The sequence below is a fragment of the Rhinopithecus roxellana genome, chromosome 21 (assembly GCF_007565055.1).
Source record: "Rhinopithecus roxellana isolate Shanxi Qingling chromosome 21, ASM756505v1, whole genome shotgun sequence".
NCBI classification, from domain to species: Eukaryota; Metazoa; Chordata; class Mammalia; order Primates; family Cercopithecidae; genus Rhinopithecus; species Rhinopithecus roxellana.
The window spans coordinates 66363224-66387999 of NC_044569.1; the positions used below are offsets into that span (position 1 = coordinate 66363224).

The window sequence follows — 24776 nt, forward strand, 5'->3', positions numbered from 1 at the left end:
ATCTTCATGTATAGCTACTACCTTTTTGTGGTCTCTACCCAAAATTTACAAGGTTTTGTTGATGAACCCAATTATTAAGACTGAGACACTAGATAAAGTATTAATAATTAGAAAAGCAAATTTTAAGTCATGCAAAAAAAATGTTAATACAACTTTTCTACTTCACTTTTGTTCTACACACATTTTAAGGAGTGAGTCGGAAGAGAACCAGAATCATTTCACTGGTTTGTTATATTGAACTCGTCCTTGGCATTATAGATCTAATAAATAAATAAGTCATTAGTATATATCTCCACCCCCATCTTAACCGTAGGCTTCCAACAGTTGTAAGAAAATGATTAGCAACATAAATAATAAGACTGTAAAAAGGTGAACAGAAAGGAGAGATGTTATCAGTGATTATTTGGTAAGTGCTATGGCAGTGAGGGTGGCTGGACTTCAGCTTGTGTGATGGATTAAATAAAGAAAACAGGATGAGAAGCTAATTTTCAATAGGAAGAAAAGCTATCACTGGGATCAATGTGTGACATTAAATTTGATGAGTCAGTGTGATATCCAGGAAGAAATGTCAGTGACTTCTGAGTTTAAAGGTCAAAAGAGACCTTTCTGAGCCACCTTTGCCTCAGTTCTCTCCTGCTGTGTTTTGTTTTTCATTGCACTAGTTTCTAGATAGCATTACTATACACACGTACAAATATAAGAATACATACACACATACACTTTGATGTGCCTTCTATTTCTCATTCCACATGTCCCCAGCTCTTCTTATTTAAACCTTAATTAAAATCCCTTCTAAAAATCTTATCCACCAACAAAGATGCAAGAAAGTACATGTCATTCACCAGTTTTTATTGCATCTAAGTAAATATCTCTTATGTGATATTGACAAGGCATAAATACTCTCAATATTAAATTCATGTAAATATCCTGCAAAAATATACTAAAACTAGAAATGAGATTTCTAGTATCCTTAAGCAGTGGAAGAAAAACTTTTTTCTTTATGGCATATGCATAATACTATGCTAAACCCAGTTCTAGCTTATACTCATCAAGAAAAACATGCAAATTTATGCTAATATTAGTTATTTCTTTCAGCATTGAGTATGCTAGTTTGATTCAAGAATAACAAAACTGCCAAGCTTCATATTTATATCAAGTATTTTCCAGAGTCCCTGTGCTGATGAGGCAATTTTATTGGTTAAAAAAAGCAAATAGTTGAGTTGACAGCTTTTCTTACACAGTCTTGATTGCTTAAGACGGACTGCTCCAGAAATTCCTCAAAACTCAGAAAGAATACTTCCCACTCCATTTGTCAGATGTGTAGAAATCATAACTGAGAAACTAAGTATATTTTTGACACTTAGAAAAGTTAATTTTAAGTCACGGAAAATGAAATAATGTTCACACATTTATCTAATAACATATTTAAGAAATAAACCAAAATAAGTTAGAGTATCTTTTGTTTTTTGGAGGCACAGTTACAACAAGTAATTAACTACAATAATTTAACATTTATGTTTTACTGTTTTCTAGGGAGATTCTTCACTAGCTTGAATAATATTCTAATAACATTTTATTGCTGAGAAAGCAAGCTTGTCTGCTAGAGGCCCTAATCAACTAATTTCCTCTAATGAGTTGCAACTCTGACTAAACGGGTGAACATTTTCTCATTTGTGTAATAAACAATCTATGTTACAGTGTCTTAATAGCAATCACATGAAATGTCTTCAAATGTTTACTCTCATCTCCTAAAAACAGGCAAATCAAATGTTTCTTAAAAGAATTCATCTTACCTTTTTGATGATAACTGAGTAGTCAACTGAACCGCTTCGAAAGCACACATAACAAGAACAAAGGGGATTAAAATCTGTAAAAGAACAATAAATGATGCCATGAATAACTGAAGCATTTGAGACACTTTTTGAAAAGACTACTATTTCTGCTTACAGAAATATTTTCAATTTCTCAAGTAACTTTTATATATACTAGTGAAAAGCAAACACTGAAATAAAAGCATGGTACCAATGGCACATAGAACAGTGATGAAACTACCAACTCAGATTTCATACAAATTTCTTTTTCATTTAGAAAAGATATGCTAATTTTACCTTGAGAGTAATAAGCTATACAGTGTAAAAGACAGCAAACATCAATACATATTCCAAATAAAAGCCTATTACAAATTTTGTTCCGTTTAATGTATTCTAATAATTAACAAGGTTCAAAAGATTTCAAGAGGGTGTGAAAAACACAGAATGCCCAAATCAAATAAATTATATAACCTGATAATTTGATTCACAGATCCTTAAACCCATCTGGTTATTTAAAACTATAACATTATAAACATGATTCAGCTTCTCAATCATTGCTTTTTGTTTTTTTTAAAAAATACATTTATTTATGATTATAAAATTCACACTCATTATAACAAATTTGAAAAAAAATTATAAAACATTTGAAATAAAGCTATAGCAAAATTTATGCCGGTTGAAAATCCATAATCCAGCGCTAATACTGTTAATACCTTGAGGTATTGCTTTCCAATTATCAATTTTGAAAAAATATATAACTTATATATATGTTTATATATATATATTATAAAAAAATATGTTTCAAAACAGGGGGAGATATGGAAAATAAATGATGTTCAAGACTGCATAAAGTTATTTTTCAAGTGAAGGACATATGGATAAAATAGAATTCAGCAGGGCCCTCACTTCTAGACACATCAGTCAACAAAAGTCATCAAGTGTATTATGTCATTAAAGCTTACTGCATCGTGCTAGAGATTAAGAACCTAGCATTTTAATATGAGCTTTGTTTTTCTCTCTCTTTCTTTCTTTCTTTCTTTCTTCCTTCCTTCCTTCCTTCCTTCCTTCCTTCCTTCCTTCCTTCCTTCCTTCCTTCCTTCCTTCCTTCCTTCCTTCCTTCCTTCCTTCCTTCCTTCCTTCCTTCCTTCCTTCCTTCCTTCCTTCCTTTCTTTCTTTCTTTCTTTCTTTCTTGTTTTTAATTAAAGGTCCATGGTCTTTAATAAATTGGGGGAAAAAAGTCACCATTTTAAAAATGTGAATGAAAATTAAGGAAATAGCAACATGTTTTAAAATAACTCAGTAGAAAACAGGACATGAGAAAATGAACATCTTTTTAGCATTTCTTAAACTTCCATTTGTATTAGTGTAGTAACAAAAAGTAGACATTAATCCTATTAAGATGACACGTTTAATCATTTTTATTTATAAATCTGAACATTAGGTAATCGGATTTTAGGCAAGTATCAGCTTAGTTTATTTAAACCAATATATACTAAGTAAAATGTGTCAGGCATTATGGTAAAGGGAATAAAACAAGCATAATTACCTTAAAGAAGAACAAGAATTACATTACAATGAGGAATCTGAACCCCTGGAAAGCTGAAAATTGTCATTATCTTTGTATTGTCAGCACCCAGCTAGTATCTAGCACATTACTGAATATAGGAGAAAATGACACATTTGTTGAATGACTCGATCAATTCTAGGTACATGGATTATGAGAAAAGATTATGCTGGTAATCTCATAGGTAGAGAACATGGGTTCAGGGAACCTTATACTCTTTAGCAGCACTGCAGTTTGATCCATAGCTTCCCACAGGCTTTAATCACATCTGATAAGATCCTCTCAAATTAACACTTGAATCCCTACTCTTTTGAAGTCAAACGCACTTAAGAGTAAAGCAAAAAGATTAACTGTGGTTTGGAGTAAGGGATAGAAGGTCTCACCTCCAATTTAGCAGTGCCAACTATGAAAGGATATCTTCTTTCCATTGCTACCTAGCTCTGTCGAAATGACTTTATAATCTTAATTAATCAATAGCTTAATACAAATAACAAAATAAGAAAACTAACCTTCCACATCATCAGGGCTCCCATCATGAAAGGACTGAACACAGTCAGAAAGCAATAGACAGAGGCAAGATCAAAGCTAGGGAATTATAACAAGGGAAAAGGATTTAGAATTCACTCTGTAACTTTAAAAGAATGTTCTTCTAAAAAGATGTTTAAACTAATTCTCTGAAATCTACTTACTAAAACATAAGCAAACATCATATTATGAAGCCACTAAAATGAACGCAGCAGATCTGAATGTGCCAATACATACCAATCTCCAAAATGTATCATTCAGTATAAAAAGAAAGGTACAGGCTGGGTGCCATGGCTCATGCCTGTAATGTCAGCACTTTGTGAGGCTGAGGTGGGTGGATCATCTGAGGTCAGCAGTTTGAGACCAGCCTGACCAACATGATGAAACCCCATCTCTACTATACAAAAATTAGCCAAGCATGGTGGTGGGCGCCTATAATCCTAGCTATTCGGGAGGCTGAGGCATGAGAATTGCTTGAACCCAGGAGGCGGAGGCTGCAGTGAGCCGAGATCACACCACTGCACTCCAGTCTGGGCAACAGAGTGAGACTTTGTCTCAAAAAAAAAAAAAAAAAAAAAAAAGGTAAGGTACAGAACAAAAGGTATAGAAGTCCCAGATTGCATTATTTTTTGGTTATACATATGTCACTTACATTTAAAATTACCTGTTAATGGAAGCTATATTTCCAGTTCCAAAAAATGCTGTCACTAAGAAGAAAACCTAAAGGAAGTCAAGGAAATGGCAAAGCAACTCAGATTTCATACAAATTTCCTTTTCATTTAGAAAAATATGCTAATTTTACCTTGAGAGTAATTTGCTTTTTTACTTGCATATTGACCATGAATTGTTTTCAGTGAACATTCCATTGTATCTCCTTGTCAATGCATTTTAAAATGGCCAGACTGAAGAGGCAGTGTACTGAGAATAATGAGGCCTGAGAGGTCATCCTCACTCAGTCCCTAGTAACCTTAGGAAGGTTATTTTCCTCTTCCCTAACATGAGCAAGGTGGACCATATCTGTAGTTGGCTGCTAGTGATTTTTTTCAAAAGAAAAACATGGATCTAGTGTATAACATAGACATTTTCAGCTGAAAGACACGGTTATAGTCTATATATGCTTGCTGTAAACCCACCATATGTTAAACACAAGCTAGACCGCTTGAAAGGCTCAGGAAGAAACAAGATAACCATGTTTTAAAATAATTCAATAAAGAATGACAAATAAGAAAGCACTGAATATCTTTTTGACATTTCTTAAACTTACATTTGTATTAGTAAAGCAATAAACATTGATATTAACCTTAGTGTCCAAGAACTTACTGCGAGCAAAGCACTTAAAATGGTGCCTAGCCCACTGAAAGGGCTTGATAAGTGTTAGCTCTTTTATTACTATAGATACCCACAAAAAATGGTGAAGCAACACTGAAGAGGAAGTATGAATCATGACAATTTTCAGTGAAAAAGAGGCATTTGAGTTGGTGAGTTGAGCCTTAAATGTATTCATGGATTCAGTGATTCAACCAATCATCTAACCAACCAATGTTTATTGTCTAGTATATGTCAGAGATAGAGATAGGCACTAAGAATATAAACATAAATAAAATAGTCTCAAAATACTCAAACGGTGACTAAGATATGATGACAGAAATAGAGGAGAGACATTTTAAGGTAAAGAACAGTGAGGGCCGGGCGCGGTGGCTCAAGCCTGTAATCCCAGCACTTTGGGAGGCCGAGGCGGGCGGATCACGAGGTCAGGAGATCGAGACCATCCTGGCTAACACGGTGAAACCCCGTCTCTACTAAAAAATACAAAAAACTAGCCGGGCGAGGTGGCGGGCGCCTGTAGTCCCAGCTACTCGGGAGGCTGAGGCAGGAGAATGGCGTAAACCCGGGAGGCGGAGTTTGCAGTGAGCTGAGATCTGGCCACTGCACTCCAGCCTGGGTGACAGAGTGAGACTCCTTCTCAAAAAAAAAAAAAAAAAAAAAAAGAACAGTGAGAAAAAAATGACACTGCCAAGGAAGGGTAAAAAGGTTTGATAGATAGGAACTTAGACTTTATTGAAGGATATGGTGAAAGATGAAGTAAGAAATATAGATTAGTGGCATATTAATAAAAAGCCTGAACTTGGCCGGGCATGGTGGCTCACGCCTGTCCTGCAATCCCAGCACTTAGGGAGGCCGAAGCAGGTGGATCACGAGGTCAAGAGATTGAGACCATCCTGGCCAACATGGTGAAACCCCGTCTCTACTAAAAATACAAAAATTAGCCGGGCCTGGTGGCACATGCCTATAGTCCCAGCTACTCAGGAGGCTGAGGCAGGAGAATCACTTGAACCCGGGAGGCGGAGGTTGCAGTGAGCCGAGATCATGCCATTGCACTCCAGCCTAGCGACAGAGTGAGACTCCATTTGTTGTTGTTGTTGTTGTTTTTTAAAGAAAGCCTGAACTTTATTGTGGATACAGTGAAGAGTAGAAAATCTTTTAGACTGGTGTTATAATGAAGAAACACCAGTAACTGTGTGATATTCAGATAAGGAAGACAAATAATTGGAGGCAGAAAATTTAAGTAGGGAGCAATTTGCAATTTCAGTAGTCCATGTCAGAGATAAGGAAGTGTGAACTGATGCAGTGGGAATGAAGATCAAGAGTGAAGGGAGCCACAGGGACTTTAGAAGTGGACAAGGAGCGGGCCGGGCGCGGTGGCTCAAGCCTGTAATCCCAGCACTTTGGGAGGCCGAGACGGGCGGATCACGAGGTCAGGAGATCGAGACCATCCTGGCGAACACGGTGAAACCCGGTCTCTACCAAAAAAATACAAGAAAACTAGCCGGGCGATGTGGCAGGTGCCTGTAGTCCCAGTTACTCGGGAGGCTGAGGCAGGACAATGGCGTAAACCCAGGAGGCGGAGCTTGCAGTGAGCTGAGATCCGGCCACTTCACTCCAGCCTGAGCGACAGAGCGAGACTCCGTCTCAAAAAAAAAAAAAAAGTGGACAAGGAGCAGTTAAATATGACAACAAGTTGGACGTCTTCGGGACAGTGATGCCATTAAATGAGATAAGGCCTGCCAGAAAGAGTGACTTTGAAGAGGAGTGGCAGTTGTTAGTCAGTTTGGGACACATATTTGGTGATGCCCAGCAGAATGTTAGACATGTGGTCCTTCAGGTCACGAGAGAGGTCAAGTTTGGAAAAATAGATCTTAGAGTTGTTTGCAAAGAAGTGTCTACCAAAGTTACAGGAAAATATGGCATAAACCAGGCACAATAAGAGAAGGTTAACGGTGGAGCATGGAGAAAAAAACATGGCTGAAGATCAGGCAAAGGAAGTAGTTATAGAGAAGAATAGAAATGATATAAAAATCTTAGAAGAAAACTTGTACTGTGTCCTGGATGTGAAGGGAAAAGAAAGAGAAAACATAGACTTGAATGTTAAAGTGTGATCAGGTAAACTGAATAGATGTGAGTGATCAGGAAGCCCCTGCAGACCACTGACAGTACAACTTCGGCAGAGACATCTGACACATACTGATAGAGCACTACTATGTGTCAGGCATTGTTAGAGGTTTGTGGACATGGTATATATATGGAGAGAAAATAATGGCAGCAACTATAAATTTTTCTTTCAAAAAATTAAACAGAAAGGACAAGATGAAATTATAATTTAGGGAAATGCAAGGATCAATGGGTAAAGTGCTTTATTAGTATTAGCTGATTGGAAAGAACCTGTAAAGAGAGAAAGAAAGCAAAACAGAGTGAAAGTAAAAGACAGAGAGGATGAAATAGTTATTTTCTGTACCTGAGAGGTCTAGACTCTGCACCATGGACAGCTCAAAGGAAATGCCTCCAATACTTACAAGCCATGTATCTGATATGGGGTTAATATCCAAAACATACAAGGAACTCCTACAGCTAGCAAAAGTAAAATAGTTACACTTAGAAAAAAAGAGTAGAATGATGGTTGCCGAGGGCTGAGAGGAGGGGGGAAAGGGGAAATGTTGGTGAAAGGGTATGAAGCTTCAGTTGTGCAAGATGAATAAGGTCTGGAGATGAAATGTACAAGCATGGTGACTATAGTCAGTAATATTGTATTGTATACTTGAAATATGCTAAGAGTGTTGATCTTAAGTGTTCTCACTGCAAAAACAGAAAGAAAAAACAGTATGTGAGGCAATAGATATGATGTGATATATATATATATATATATAGATATGCTTGATTGTGGTGATCATTTTACAATGTATACATATATCAAAACATCAAAATATACACCTTAAATATATACAATTTTTGTCAATTATACTTCAATAAAGCTGAATAAAATAAAATAAAGGAAATACATCCCTATGATTTCTTGCAGCTAGTCAGTGAGCCTTTCCAAACTAAGACTTTCCTCTGCCATACTGTCTTTCAAACTTCTACTACTAACAACTTTCACAACATTGCCTCTGAGGTGATCCAAAAACCTTTGTGAGACAGATGTTATGTAATATGAGTTTAGAATAAAATGCACATAAAAAGATATGAACTCATAATTGTGGTTTCTTCCAGGATGAGAGAAATTAGATTGAAGTTGAGAGTTGAAAGACTTTAGCTTTAGCTCTAATGTTTTAATTTCTTAAAAACACATTTTTAAAAAAACGTATGTGACAAAATACTAATGGCTAATATCTTGAATAGTAGGAATATATATAGATACTTATTCTTTATACTTTTTGATAGTTCAAAAAATGTTTTAATGTGAATTACATGAGAAAACTATAATTCAGGGAGGTTAAACTACTTAATACCACTATTAAGTGATGGGCAAAAACACCTTCCATGTCTTCTTACTCCATTAAGTGGGAGTTGCAGCTCTTTAAACCAAAGTCTCAACAAAGGATACAAGGAAAAAGGCCCTACGGATGTCATCCAGATACAGCTGTCGAAACTGAGTTATATCAGTATTATAAGAGAACTGGATACTGGTAAGCTGTGAGATAATAAGAAAAATATTAATGCACAATAACAGTTGACTTATTTCTATATTTGAAGGCAAACTTACAATGGCTAAGTTACAATGGCTAGAAACATGCCCTGTGTTGACAAAAAAATAAAAAACAATAAATCTTTCCCTTGGGTTTAATTACACCTTAATAAAATCTGTCAAAAGGTAAAATAATATATAGAATACAGTTGTAGTGTTGCTATATGTGTAATAAAAGTGAGAATTGAGCTTTTTCTTATCTTATATAAATGCTTTATTTTAAAACTACTATATAAATTCTTCCCTTTTCAAAGACTAATTTCTCAGAGTGTCCTGATCATCTTAAACCTAGATATGGTATCATATTAAAAGGCACGGTAAAATTAAACGTTTATTTGTCCCTCTATTAATTCTATTTGCAGAGAAATTTTCTTTCTGTAAAAAAGCAACATATTCCTGTCTTTGGTAGAACAGAAAGCCACTCAATCCAACAAGGTGAGTGCACTCTTGCTTAAACACCTTCCACAAATAGAACACTAATGGGTGAATTTAAAGGTAGACTTTTCCCATTCCTACTTCCCATGTAATTTTCTAGTAAGTTCTTGGGATGTTTTAATACTCTTTTCTAGAAAGAGATACGTTTGCTTTCAGTTAAAAACATAGAATTTAAAAAGTAACACAATAATCCTCAGCCTGATGAAATATTTAATATTAAGGCTAATCTCTGAGTATTTACATAAATCTGCTCAAAATTGCTTTTTGTGTATTATTTTAATATTCAACGACTAAAAGTTTAAAACCAGTAATTACTAAATATGCCTCACTAAAGTTTCTTCTTTATTGAAATTAATCATTCTGAATTATCAATAACGATCTACAAACTCAACTGGAGCCAGATAAGGATGGATCAACTATGAAGGTATTTTCTGTAACATTCATTTTATGTGACCTTAGTAAAATTGTAAATAATCTATCACCAATTTCTCAGAATTACCATCAGCTCTAAATATAGACAAGAAACATCAATTTAACTCTGTAGCCCACCATGATAAAGGTATCTTTAAAAAATGGTTGGATTTTAGCCAACTCAAAGAATTATGTGTTGCATAAACAATCTAAGATTTGGACTGAGGCCACAATCATTAAGGCAGCAGAATAAGCAATCTCGATTAGGACGACCAGAAAGAGAAAAACAACAATAGAAACTTAAATGTCACCTTATAATCAAATTCATAAATTGACTTGTGACAACATAAAAATTCTTCTAAGATAAATTGACGGAAGGAAAAATTGGATGTGAAATATGAAAAAAAAAAGTGAAAAGCATTCTTTTCTTTATTCCTTCACTTATATTGACATTTTTTAAAATCAATGATTCTCAAGTAATCACTAAGAAAAGCCCAACCTACACAACAAAAAAATTGTGCTTTTCTGTGATAAGTAAAAAATCTTCCTTACCAATTATTAACTTAATTAATGCCAAACAACTAAAACTTTTTAACACTAAAATTTTAAGTAGAAAGAATTTTTGAAATAACATTGCAACTTCCTTATAGGATAGCGACTAATAGTCTCAAATAAAAACAACAATGACTTTGACCAGTTACCTTTTGTTTACAGCAAACACCAGATTGTTGTAGAGTTTCTTGTTCTATGTTTATCCAGACAAACATCAAACAAGACAATACTAGTGGAAAGACAGCTTCATACCTAACAGGTGGGGAAAGGTAGAAATGAAAAGAAAAAAACAGTAAAATAAGTAAAAATGCAAATTTACACTGAGGTCTTTCTCAAAATTAAAATAATTTGATAATACTTCTAAGTCACAATATTACAAAACTTAAATTTTCTAGGCTTTCCAGAAGAAGAAAGTAGGAAACCACTATTTAAATTTTAACCCCAACATCATCTTTTTTGAGTGACATGAAATCTTGAGATAATTATGTGTTTAAAATAATAGAAATATATAAAAGCCATTCATAAAGCAAATGACAGATACACATAAAAGAGAAAGAAGGCATGAAGACAAAGGCAAAAGATAATTCTTGAGGTAAAATTATTAACATACATAGAAGAGGAAGAGGAACACTCTAAGTTTTCAAAAAAATGGGTGTAACAAGAACACAAACATGAAAATTGACCTTATTGATAACATATGGAAATTAAAACAATGGTGATATATCATATTTGCCAATATTAAAACAACAGTGTTGGCCGGGCATGGTGGCTCATGCCTGTAATCCCAGCACTTTGGCAGGCCAGGGCAGGCAGATCACAAGGTCAGGAGTTCGAGACCAGTCTGGCCAGCATAGTGAGAACCCTGTCTCTACTAAAAATACAAAAAATTAGCCGGGTGTGGTTGTGTGCGCCTGTAATCCCAGCTACTCAGGAGGCTGAGGCAGGAGAATCTTCTTTGAGAAGATTCTGTCTCAAAAACAAAAGTGTTGACAAGAGGGCGATGAAAAAGGAACTCTCATATGCTCTCTATGGGAATATACACTTTCTGGAAGACCATCTGATACTATGTATTAAGAATCTCAAAAATATTCACATACTATAATGCAATAAGGCCATTTCTAAAAGTTTACCCTGAGAAAATAATCAGACATGTGCTACAATTTCCATTATAAAGATATCTGTTGTAACACTGGTTACAGAAGGGGGAAACAGAAAACAACCTACATGTCCACAGGGGAATGATTAACTGTGTGGTACACCTACAGGCTGGAGTGTAAAATGGACACAAAAACAAAGGAGAAGTGCTCATGAGACAACACAGTGATAGAAGCCTTTTCTAAACAGTTTCCGCTTTGTCTGGGGTAAATGCTCCACCTTCATAATCCCTAAATGCTCTATTATAGTACTTACACCGTCTTAATCACTTTTACCTGTCTGCATCTATTATTACTTTATAAAATCTTTGAAAACCAAGTCTGTGTCTGTCTCATCACCACTGCTGGCCCAGTTCACAAATATTTGCTGAGTGAGTCATTTATCTAATCAGAAGTTACAAAACAAAACAAAGACTTATTTCCTTTTTGAGTCTTTCAACTACCAAACTCTACAGCATATGGCATTATTTCCTAAAGCTGAGAAAGCAAAAAAATTCCAAACACTTTAAACGCTATTACAAATTATAAAATTATAACACTGAAGACTGGGCAGAAGAAAAGATTCAGGTTTCAGAAAACATACACAAATCACTTGATATATAAGACTTAGAAGGCCCAGGGATATGAACAGATACACACATGAGAAAATAGCATGAGTAAAACAAGTACAGAAAACTGTACAAAGCAGTGCCATTTCTGACCTGTTAATATAACGTTTGATATTCTTATACCAAATACTGTTACATACTTGTTACAGATACGATGAAACAGTATTCCTCATATATAGTTTGTTGTAGATATTATACATTGGCACTGTTCTTAAGACAACTACAAGTTAAAAAAAGAAAGTTCATACCCAATGGCCCACATACACTATATGAGAAGTGAACAAAGGAAATAATCCAGACTATGAAAAAGCTTATGCATAAAAACATAACTCAAAATATTATGTGTAATAATAAAAAGTTGAAATAAAATCCATATCATGAAATATTAAATATCTATTAAAATGGTGGCTAGGAAGCCTATGAGCCACCTAGAAAATGCTTCTGAAATTATGTGAATTAGAAAAAAAGATCCAAAATAGAACATGTACTGCAATTAATTTTATGTTAAAAAGACAAATACGGGGGGTAACACCAGAAAGAAATATACCAGAACATTAATGAGAGTAGAGTTAATACATGCTTTTATCCCTTATCCCTACTTTCCATAATGTGATGACTCTATATGTCCAGTGATTTTTTAAAAGCTGAAAAACAAATATTTAGAATGCTTATATCCCTGGCCTTTCTTTAAAGTTCAGTTCAATGTCCTTGATGGCACTAACTCAGCTTTCCTATTCAAGCTCTTTCTCTAGTCAGTCTTCGTTTCATACAATACACAACTTCATTAACTCACAGTAACTTAATTGTTTGATTTTGTAATTGCCTAACACTGTAAAATATAGTTCTTATTTTATAGCAGCTTATAACTCTATTGTGTACCAGTATTACACTAATGGTTCTCTCTGTGTGTCTGCAGAGCGCTCTGGACACTGGATATATGAAAGAAAAAACAACTGTTGATTAACTGAATCAAGGTACATACTCCGAACAAAAGGGGACCATAATTTTTTTAAAGATTTGCAGTTATATATGAAGTTATTGTTTCCTAATATTTAAAAACATAAATGTCATAGTTCTACAAATAGTAGAATTTATTTATTTCCTTTTAAAAACTATACATTATGATCACTTTCTTTTGTAAAATGTAGATGAATAAACCAGATAAAGATAATCTTCCTATGGGACTTTATCTCTTAAGACAATCAATATTTTGTATAAAGTCTGTATATCTGCATTAATAAACTGAAATGTCAATGAAATGTCATCACAGGCTCAGGGAGAACATAATGAAAACTTACTAAATTAGGATCTGCTGGTTTGGTCTCTGTGCAAATTGAATAGGGCTGACAAGGCATTTAGCTTTGTATTATAGTTTGCTAGGCAAAGGAATAATGCAAAGAAAATTTCAAAGGGAAATATTTAACCAGCGCTAACCAAGAGAACAAGCTATTTTCAAGTATTACAATAGCTCCATTTGCATAAAATAATTAAGTGCTGGTTAAAAATGAATCTTCTTTATTCATTAAATCAAGAATGCATTGTAAGAATTTAGGATTACTATTGCTGTATTTCTATATTATAACTATATTTCTTTTAAATATTCTGTAATTCTGAATATTCAATAATTTACACAGAGAACCCTCCAGGTCATCCAAAATGGTAAGGCTGAATCATAACAGGTGGACTATGTTTTACAAAACTGATTTGACACTGAGAAAATGTACTGATTGAAATGACTGAACTGTGCTATTTCAAGATACTCTTTTCAATTTTTTTTGGCAAAGCTAGATATACTTTCTGATGTTGAATAATATATCTCTTAATGAATTCATTAATAAGGTCATATAGTGCCTTATTCTGATTTTAGGTATAGATTTTCCCTTTTTAGATTTTAAGTTATGATTCTGATTATGCTTATTATGATAATTTGTTTTGACATCTCCTATGACTATTAAATTGATGATTTAAAATACTTATCCCCTATGTAAGTTACATGATTAATCATGCTACATTATGAAATAGTTTTTTCATTCAAAATTAAACTTCAGTTATCTTTGTTTCTTGCTCTCCTTTTCTAATCCAGCAAATCAGATCTATTTTTATACTTGTTTACATTTTTTAATCAACTACACATCCCTTTAAATCTGTTTATTGTTTTAGAATTTGAAAGTTCAAAAAAGAGAAAGGCCTATTGATTAAGAGACTATACAGAAGTTAGTACATATTTCTGGACACTTTCAAACATTTATTTCCTTAAATCAACCTCTGGGTGTAATCTCTTAATAAAATTCATGAGTCTCCCTGAAACGGTAGGTTAGAATAGAAATTATTTTAACTTCTGCTTTCTTATATAGATTAAAAACTTGTGCATAGTCGAATTCATTTTTACTCTCATAGATTCTAATTTAACAAAATTATTTATCCTGAAATTTCACTAATAAAGGGGGAAACTGTGAAAGATTTTAAGCTCTCATGTTCATCACTCTTGAATAACAGATGCTCATAAATTTCCAGTTTTATTTTAAAGTTCTACTTCAAAGGTCTAAATCTCAAAGAAAGCCTCTCTTAAAATCTTATTAGGTAGCTGGTAAAAAGTTCCATGACATTTGTATCACATCTTCAGAGCTGTGGCCCACATCTGGTTAGGCAGGGGGAAGGGAAACAAAAGGAGATAGACAGCTTTGGTGAAAAAAAGGTTTAAGGCCCCACTGGATCATCTCTTACATGAGACTACAAGAACTCCTGAGGTCCAGGTCACTTAGGGTGTTAGGGTCTACTGTGGGAAGACTTTGAGAACACCTCTCTAATATTGAATTATGACAACTAAGTTTCCAAAAGGGAGAACCTGAGCCTTAGACCGCAAATGGCTTTACAAAATCATTTGAACTGTGAATAACCTTATAGCATAATGGTGAATCCCTAGGTTTAGTCTAACTTCGATCAAGATTGTGTATTTGGGCCAAAATTCAAACTGTTTATGAGTGGTGTTTATTCACTGTTTATTCTAGTCATTGTTTGTTATAATGTGCACATTTCGTACCCTCATAAAGATTTAAGTAAGGACAAAATTCAAAAACAAGAAAAGAATTCTCCAAAGATAACAGACAGAGTATATCCCTGTCTTCACTGAGTTCTAGAAAATGCTTTGGGATTCACCCCAAGTCAAGCTGCTGATTTTTTGTTTTCTTTTGTTTTGTTTTGATAAGAAAATTTCAATCTTAAATAAAAATCTTTAAAAGTTTTGGGAAAATATTCTGAAGGTTCTCTGAATGAAATGAATATTTGAACTGTGAGATGTGTAAGATTAAAAAAGTACTATATTCAAAGAAGAATGGACGAATCAAAGCATAATTTAAAATGGATACAAGGAATGCAATAAAAAATAAAAGTCAATGAGACTTAAAATTCTTCCATAATCAATCAGAATTTTCTAACATTATAGTTAAGTGATATTTTAGCAACTTCAGAAAAGAGAAACACAAAGACAGCAAGCAACACTATGAAATGGATAAAAAAAGAAAACAGAAGATTACAGATCAAGTCAGATATAGTCCTCACTGAGAAGTAAATATTTATAATGTATCCCTCAAGATTTAGAAAATATTTTTCATTTCCAGAAGTTAAATACTAATAGAGAAAATATCAATATATCATTTAAAACTTGCTGCTATAAAATTAAATTGTTAAAAAGTTTATACCCTGTGCTTAGAAGTAGGTAGGTTGACATCAATGAAAGAAGTATGCTGAACAATCGCTGAAAGACAGCTGGAGAACTCAGTAGTGGCACAACCAAGGAAGAGGCTGCAATGAAACAAAACAGGCCATTTGTCAGTACAAGAGACACAAAAAAATGTTAGTGTAGAGCCAGGCATGGTGGCTCACACCTGTAATCTCAGCACTTTGGGAGGCTGAGGTGGGTGGATCACCTGAGGTCAGGAGTTCGAGACCAGCCTTGCCAATATGGTAAAATCCCATCTTTACCAAAAATACAAAAATTAGCCGGGTGTGGTGGCAGGCGCCTGCAATCCCAGCTACTCAGGAGGCTGAGGTAGGAGAATTGCTTGAACTCAGGAGGCAGAGGTTGCAGTGAGCCGAGATTGCACCACTGCACTCCAGCCTAGGCGACAAGAGTGAAACTCCATCTCAAAAACAAAAACAAAAAAAGTTACTGTAGAAGCCCTGAATAATCTAGTATCATTTATGGCATTTATTGCTTTGTAACCTTGAACATGAGGCTACATTTCCCCTAATTATAGTCAAGCCTCACATTTTTAATTAATACTACATTTCATTGTTTTAACTATGCTCAGATTTTCTCAATTTATATTCAGCCCAGATCACAGTAATAATATTAATTCAAAAATGAACTATTTTTTAATGAAATAAAAGTATTACTCAAGATTTAGCACCCTTTGCTTAATTAGGCATTTATATCTTAGTTCAAAGACAACTTACTCCTCAGAAACTGATTTTTTCCTAACCCCTTCCTTCTCCAAGTTTTCCCACTGTAAAGTATGCACTGACAGTTGCAGTATGCCCCTTGGAAAAGAGAACAGGAATGAGTTCACCATGCGTGAGAGTTGTATTAACTCTCCCCCGGGATAATAAAAGGAACTACCCAAGTGGAGGAAGGGCAGATGAAGTGGGTGGGGTGGCAAAATGTAAACTCCTCCATCCCTATTCTGGGAAGGAAATGTGCGTAACTTCCTAATCCCCCTAGCGCTCTAGAGTTTGAAGATAGACAAGATGGGATGAAATCCCGGCTGAATCACTTACTAACTGCTCAAACTATAGGGCAAGTTCATTAACTGACCTAAGCAGAAATTTACCCACCTATCAAATAGAGATGACATTAAAAAGCTGTGAAGATTAAATACAATTTCACCTATACAGTGTTCCCTGAGCATAGTGCCTAGCACATAGTGCTTAGTAACTGTTAACTGTGGTTATTATTACTAGTCAACATCTTCTAAATTAATTTACATGTAATGTCAATTTCATCTAAAGTCAAGTCACTGCAAGATTTAAGACTATGAAGTTATATTTTTAATACCCTTACATGAGTAGCTTCTTTTTTTCCAGATGTGTAGTTCCAATCATAATCAACTGATACATATTTTAACTGAAGAAATAACATTTCAATATCTCTGATTTTAAAAGTCAGTTAATCTGTTGGACAAATGGTGGTTGTTAAAAAATAAAAAATAAAAAAAAAGTAAATAATAAAAGTCAGTTCAAACGAGACTTCTTCTGTAAAACTGTACACATTTTCGGTCCTTGCTCTACTTTTGTCTAAATGCTTGATAAGATACTAAAGGGGAAATAAGAGTCTCTATTCTAAATGACATAAGTAGAACCAATTTCAAAACATACCGTCCATTTGGAGATCATAGCATATTAAACAAAAATGCTCATTAAAGCTAGACCATGGTGTATCTGTGCCTAAAAGAGATCTTTGGAGATACTGATGACTTACCTATGAGTTAACTTTATTTCATGTCTTACATCATTTTGTAGGTATCCTCTAGAAGCTAGCTTTACCAATCCCAAGAAGGAAAGATCTTGTTTAAAATACATGCCCAGAGAAACTTTTATGTTTGGAGAACAACAGCAATAAACTGATTCTAAATCTCCTCCTCACCATTCCAAAATAATAATCAAATAAACAAGGACAATAAAAAAAAATCATACAGGATACTTCAAATAGAGAAAGAAGCATATAAAACACTGCATAATGTATAAGTGTGCTCTACTACAACATAAGAAGATTTGACAGAATCTTATTGACAGAATCTTCAATTTGTTGTAGTAGAGCACACTTACACATTATGCAGTATTTTATATGCTTCTTGAGAACAAGCCTAAGAGTCACGTTAGTAAACATGAATGAGCTCAACTCACCTTTTTACTTAAAAGAAAAAAAATTGTGGAATTGGCACATAAAGCAAAACTTAACTCTAGGCAGAACACAGGAACTAAACTTAAAATACAGTGATTCATAAAGGCTAAAAATAAAGGCTAATGGAAACAATACGAAATCTAGAGTTGCAATCCTGATACCAAAGTATACTTTAGACCAAAAACAATCAATAAGGCAAAGAAGAACACTTTATGATGTTAAAAGTGACATTCCACAATGATAATGTAATAGTTATGAATATTTTGCTGCAAACAACATACCTAAAACAAAATTATGACATCCTTCACAGAAATAGAAAATAAAATCCTAAAATTCATATGGAACCACAAAAGACTCTGAATAGCTAAAGCAATCCTGAGCTTTTAAAAAGGAAGTTCTGGCTAGGGCAATCAGGCAAGAGAAAGAAATCAAGGGTATCCAGTTACGAAAAGAAGAAGTCAAATTGTCCCTGTTTGCAGATGACATGATTGTATATTTAGAACACCCCATTGTCTCAGCCCAAAATCTCCTTAAGCTGATAAGCAACTTCAGCAAAGTCTCAGGATACAAAATTAATGTGCAAAAATCACAAGCATTCTTATACACCAGTAACAGACAAGCAGAGAGCCAAATCAGGAATGAACTTCCATTCACAATTGCTTCAAAGAGAATAAAATACCTAGGAATCCAGCTTACAAGGGATGTAAAGGACCTCTTCAAGGAGAACTACAAACCACTGCTCAGTGAAATAAAAGAGGACACTAACAAATGGAAGAACATACCATGCTCATGGATAGGAAGAATCAATATCGTGAAAATGGCCATACTGCCCAAGGTTATTTATAGATTCAATGCCATCCCCATCAAGCTACCAATGAGTTTCCTCACAGAATTGGAAAAAACTGCTTTAAAGTTCATATGGAACCAAAAAAGAGCCCGCATTGCCAAGACAATCCTAAGTCAAAAGGACAAAGCTGGAGGCGTCACGCTACCTGACTTCAAACTATACTACAAGGCTACAGTAACCAAAACAGCATGGTACTGGTACCAAAACAGACATATAGACCAATGGAACAGAACAGAGTCCTCAGAAATAATACCACACATCTACAACCATCTGATCTTTGACAAAGCTGAGAGAAACAAGAAATGGGGAAAGGATTCCCTATTTAATAAATGGTGCTGGGAAAATTGGCTAGCCATAAGTAGAAAGCTGAAACTGGATCCTTTCCTTACCCCTTATACAAAGATGAATTCAAGATGGATTAGAGACTTAAATGTTAGACCTAATACCATAAAAACCCTAGAAGAAAATCTAGGTAGTACCATTCAGGACATAGGCATGGGCAAGGACTTCATGTCTAAAACACCAAAAGCAACGGCAGCAAAAGCCAAAATTGACAAATGGGATCTAATTAAACTAAAGAGCTTTTGCACAGCAAAAGAAACTACCATCAGAGTGAACAGGCAACCTACAGAATGGGAGAAAATTTTTGCAACCTACTCATCTGACAAAGGGCTAATATCCAGAATCTACAAAGAACTCAAACAAATATACAAGAAAAAAACAAACAACCCCATCAAAAAGTGGGCAAAGGATATGAACAGACATTTCTCAAAAGAAGACATTCATACAGCCAACAGACACATGAAAAAATGCTCATCATCACTCGCCATCAGAGAAATGCAAATCAAAACCACAATGAGATACCATCTCACACCAGTTAGAATGGCAATCATTAAGAAGTCAGGAAACAACAGTTGTTGGAGAGGATGTGGAGAAATAGGAACACTTTTACACTGTTGGTGGGATTGTAAACTAGTTCAACCATTATGGAAAACAGTATGGCAATTCCTCAAGGATCTAGAACTAGATGTACCATATGACCCAGCCATCCCACTACTGGGTATATACCCAAAGGATTATAAATTAGTCTACTACAAAGACACATGCACACGTATGTTTATTGCGGCACTATTCACAATAGCAAAGACTTGGAATCAACCCAAATGTCCATCTGTGACAGACTGGATTAAGAAAATGTGGCACATATACACCATGGAATACTATGCAGCCATAAAAAACGATGAGTTTGCGTCCTTTGTAGGGACATGGATGCAGCTGGAAACCATCATTCTTAGCAAACTATCACAAGAACAGAAAACCAAACACCGCATGTTCTCACTCATAGGTGGGAACTGAACAATGAGATCACTTGGACTCGGGAAGGGGAACATCACGCACTGGGGCCTATCATGGGGAGGGGGGAGGAGGGAGGGATTGCACTGGGGAGTTATACATGATATAAATGATGAATTGATGGGTGCTGACGAGTTGATGGGTGCAGCACACCAACATGGCATAAGTATACATATGTAACAAACCTGCACGTTATGCACATGTACCCTAGAACTTAAAGTATAAAAAAAAAAAAAAAAAAAAAGAACAAAGCGGCAGACCACGCTGGGTTGCCGCCGCCGCCGCCGCTGCCGCCATCGTGCCAGCCCCTCGGGCCCAAGTTGTCACTAGGAGTCCTGACTCTGGAGAGGCCTCCAAATCTGGTCTCCGTGAGGCCGGGTGACGCTCCAGAATGGGAGACAAGCCAATTTGGGAGCAGATTGGATCCAGCTTCATTCAACATTACTACCAGTTATTTGATAATGATAGAACCCAACTAGGCGCAATTTACATTGATGCGTCATGCCTTACGTGGGAAGGACAACAGTTCCAGGGGAAAGCTGCCATTGTGGAGAAGTTGTCTAGCCTTCCGTTCCAGAAAATCCAGCACAGCATCACCACGCAGAACCATCAGCCCACTCCAGATAGCTGCATCATCAGCATGGTTGTGGGCCAGCTTAAGGCGGATGAAGACCCCATCATGGGGTTCCACCAGATGTTCCTATTAAAGAACATCAACGATGCTTGGGTTTGCACCAATGACATGTTCAGGCTGGCCCTGCACAACTTCGGCTGACCTCCTCTCAACTAGGCACTCATGCTGTTTCCTCCTCCCTCCTCTTCCCAATACTATTCCCACTCCTCCAGATGCTCCAAATATCATGCACAAATGAGCAGGGCCGCGGCGGGAGTGGGCGCAGTGCGCTGCTGCCACCGAGGTGTTGTGCATGATGTTTGGACGCTAGACTAGTTGCATCTGATGGGAGAAATTTGTGTTGTACCAGCGCATGCCTTGGAAAGACTTAAGTAATGCAAAAGGTTGTCCTTTTTTTTTTTTTTAATCTACTGACAAGTTGCTCTAGTAACCCAAAGAAGTGAAGGAGAAAGCAGCTGCCTCACCGCCCAGACATTGATTTGTTCAGATGTTTCAATGCCTCATGATACAATAAAACCACAAAAATTTTCTTAACAAAAAAAAAAAAAAAAAAGAGAACAAAGCTGGAGGCATCATGAAGTCATGCTGAAGGTATGATTTCAAAGTATACTACAAAGCTATAGTAACCCAAACCCAAACAACATGGTACTGGCATAGAAACAGACACATAGGTGAATGGAACAGAATAGAGAACCCAGAAATAAATCCACACATTTATAGCCAACTCATTTAGACAAAGGCACCAAGAACATACATTGAGGAAAGGACCGTCTCTCCAAATAAATAGTGCTAGGAAAATGGAATATCCATATTCAAAACAATAAAACAAGACCCTTATCTCTTACCACATAAAAAAGAAATCAACTCAAAATGGATTAAAGACTTAAATGTAAGACCTGAAACTATGAAACTACTAGAAGAAAACATTGGGAAAACACTTCAGGACAGCAGTCTGACAAAGATGTTTTGGGTAAGACCTCAAAAGCACAGGCAACAAAAGCAAAAGTAGACAAATGGGATTATATCAAGCTTAAAAGCTTCTGCATAGCAAAGGAAACCATCAACAGAGTGAAGAGATAACCTACAGAATGGGAGAAAATATTTGCAAACTACCCATCTGACAAGGAATTAAAAAACAAAATATAGAAAAAGTACAAACAATTCAACAGCAAAAAACCTATTAATTCAACTAAAAAATGGGCAAATGATCTGAGCAGACATTTCTCAAAAGAAGACGTAAAAATGGCCAATAGGTATATGAAAAAATATTCACTATCGCTAATCTTCAAAGAAATGCAAATCAAAACCACAATGAGATATCATCACGCCCCAGTTAGAATTGCTATTATCAAAAAGACAAAAAATAGCAGATGCTGGCAATGATGTGGAGACGGGGGAAACTTTGTACATTGTTGGTGGGAATGTAAGTTAGTACATCCATTCATGAGGGGTGGGTCCCCATGACCCAAACAACAAAAATCATCAAAAGATGTAAAAGTTAAAGCGTATGTCAAATTATTCACTGGCATTACAAAGTGTCTTCTCTGAACAAAAAACTTGGGCTCAAAACTTGCTCTTGTCTTCCAACTGGAAGGGAAAACCTAAGTCCTAAAATTACATGTTTGCTTCACACATATATTTCAACATTCTCAATTAAGAGGACTACATAGAAAAATATGCTTTCAAATGTCTAACTAGCTTTAAAAAATATGTAAGGTATACTAGTCGATGTTATTTTCAGGAAGGGAAACAGATAAAATTTAGACATTTCCCAGTCCCTGTGTAAGAACAGAGAATTTATGAATTGGCATGAAAATGAAGCATAAGATCCTCTTCACCCCCTTCTCTTTTGGAATCACTTAGTCGAATCTTATAAGATGTTAATAAATACATAGCTTTATTATCAGGTCATAAATATTCTATCCAATTATCTTAGTAACACATGCATGCACACGAGAATTCTCTTTGTTAAATTCCAGCAAGAGCTAGAAATAATAGCTCGTTATTATTATTTTCCTGCAACAAAATTATTTCTTTCAATAATGATACAGATCAAATTACTTCACTTGGTTTGAGTGGCCTCTTACCTAATGTTGCCCAGCTAATAATTTGATTCATAAGAGGCAGTCCTTGCTTCCTAAGTAGACTACTCTGGGTGCTATACACAACATACATGGAGAGCACCGTGCTCAGCACCTAAAGACAAAGATGAAATAAGTTAAAAAAAGAGAAGGTAGTGAAAGACTATAACTAGCAAAAATGTAAGACATTCTTATTTCTGAGATGTTAAAATCTGGAAAAAATGTGTATCTTGGAATCAATGAAATACAGTGAACAGTACAGGAACTGATGCAAGTTAATAAACCTAATGCAAAAATGAATTTTGTAACAGAGTTACCTAATACTCAGGGGTATGTCTAACAAAGCACATAAGAATGTTAGCATGATATTCTTGGCTACCCTAGAGAGAGATCCAGAAACATTCACTTCTGTCAAAGCACTCATTATTCTGGATACATTCTGTCAAAGCTACTATGGCTTAAGTGTAAAGCCAGTCAGAGTACCATTTAAAAAGAAACATATGTTCCAATGGCTTGACAGGATTTTTGACAAAAAATTTCTTCTCTTTTTATAAGTTCCCTGTTGCTCTCCAAGAATGAATTTCACGTGTGATGTAATCTTTCAAATGTTGTGTATTTTTATTTCAGAGTGTTCTTGGAAATACCATCTACTACCCCAGCTCGATTCTTGAGGCAATTTTTTGAGAAGACTCACATGAGTTTTGCTTTTTGTCTATGATCTAAATGTGGTTATTTATTTATTTATTTATTCGGTTAAAAAGAAAAACAGATGTTTTCCATCCTTATCTATGGAAAAAGTTGTCATTTTATAGACTACCACATGATATGATGTTCGTCACAACCCTATTAGATATTATCTCTACAGATTAAAAACAAACTGAAGTGGCTGGGTGTGGTGGCTCATGCCTGTAATCCCAAGACTTTGGGAGGCCGGGGCAGGTAGATCACCTGAGGTCAGGAGTTCAAGACCAGCCTGGCCAACATGGTGAAACCCCAAGTCTACTAAATATACAACATTAGCCAGGCGTAGTGGCTCATGCCTGTAATCCCAGCTACTCAGGAAGCTGAGGCAGGAGAATCGCTTGAACCCGTAAGGCAGAGGTTGCAGTGAGCTGAGATTGCACCACTGCACTCCAGCCTGGGCGACAAGAGCGAGACTCCATCTCAATAAACACACACACACACACACACATTGAAATCAAATTACTAAAAAGTACCCATCTAGTATGCAGCGTAACTGGGAAGTGACTCAATTTTGAAACACCAAGTTAAAAGTTATTTTCACCACACCAAAGCCACCAACCATGCTGAGGTTTATTTTCACCTGGGACATTAACTGAAGTCTTAAACTGGCTATTCTTAATATAAACATACCCCAGGCTGCTTTCACTTCAAAGAAGTGACCTTCCCCGACCCAAATGAGGACAAGGTAGAATCTCAATCCAGAGGAAGCCCTTTTCAGTTCAACTTTGTATCAATACAGGTGTCCCTTCAGTTTCGGCAACCTCTGCTCTTCAGGCATCACTGGGCTGCCTCTTACGGACCGTTTGCTATTTCATACCTCTTAAAGAACACGTTTCCATGTAGCATTTTAAACGGAAAGCTTTCTTCTCAGCTGGCAGATACTAAGTAGCATAAAGGTAATGGCATTTTATGAACATAATTAAATACAACCATAGGACACATTTGTGGTATATCATTAGTATAACATAGTAATGAAAATCTGTAACAGACCTGTAATAGATGTACCAACAGCTCTTCCTTTCTAAAGCTATCTTTTCTTTTCATGAGACATGTTACAACACACAGGGATAGCAGAAGAACCAGCAAGCCAGCACCCATCCTGTTTTGAAATACAATTCACAATTTTAAATTTTCTTCA

The 24776-nt window shown here is 35.5% G+C and overlaps 1 protein-coding gene and 1 pseudogene across 6 annotated transcripts in view; one reads left to right on the forward strand and one right to left on the reverse strand.

Annotated features, from left to right (window-relative positions):
* The window catches only part of PIGN (phosphatidylinositol glycan anchor biosynthesis class N), a 142475-nt gene that overhangs the window by 32444 nt on the left and 85255 nt on the right, over nt 1-24776 (reverse strand). For all 5 annotated transcript variants that reach the window (XM_030926073.1, XM_030926076.1, XM_010388814.2 and 2 more), the window contains 8 exons: nt 24629-24737; nt 22901-23009; nt 15779-15881; nt 10468-10570; nt 8780-8866; nt 4565-4620; nt 3885-3960; nt 1794-1867 (listed from right to left, as the gene is read on the reverse strand). In XM_030926073.1, the coding sequence (XP_030781933.1) occupies nt 1794-1867; nt 3885-3960; nt 4565-4620; nt 8780-8866; nt 10468-10570; nt 15779-15881; nt 22901-23009; nt 24629-24737 (717 nt within the window). The remainder of the gene's footprint in view (nt 1-1793; nt 1868-3884; nt 3961-4564; nt 4621-8779; nt 8867-10467; nt 10571-15778; nt 15882-22900; nt 23010-24628; nt 24738-24776) is intronic.
* On the forward strand, nt 20461-21349 carry LOC115895502 (annotated as a pseudogene). Its single transcript, XR_004055701.1, has one exon. The product of XR_004055701.1 is annotated as a nuclear transport factor 2 pseudogene (transcript).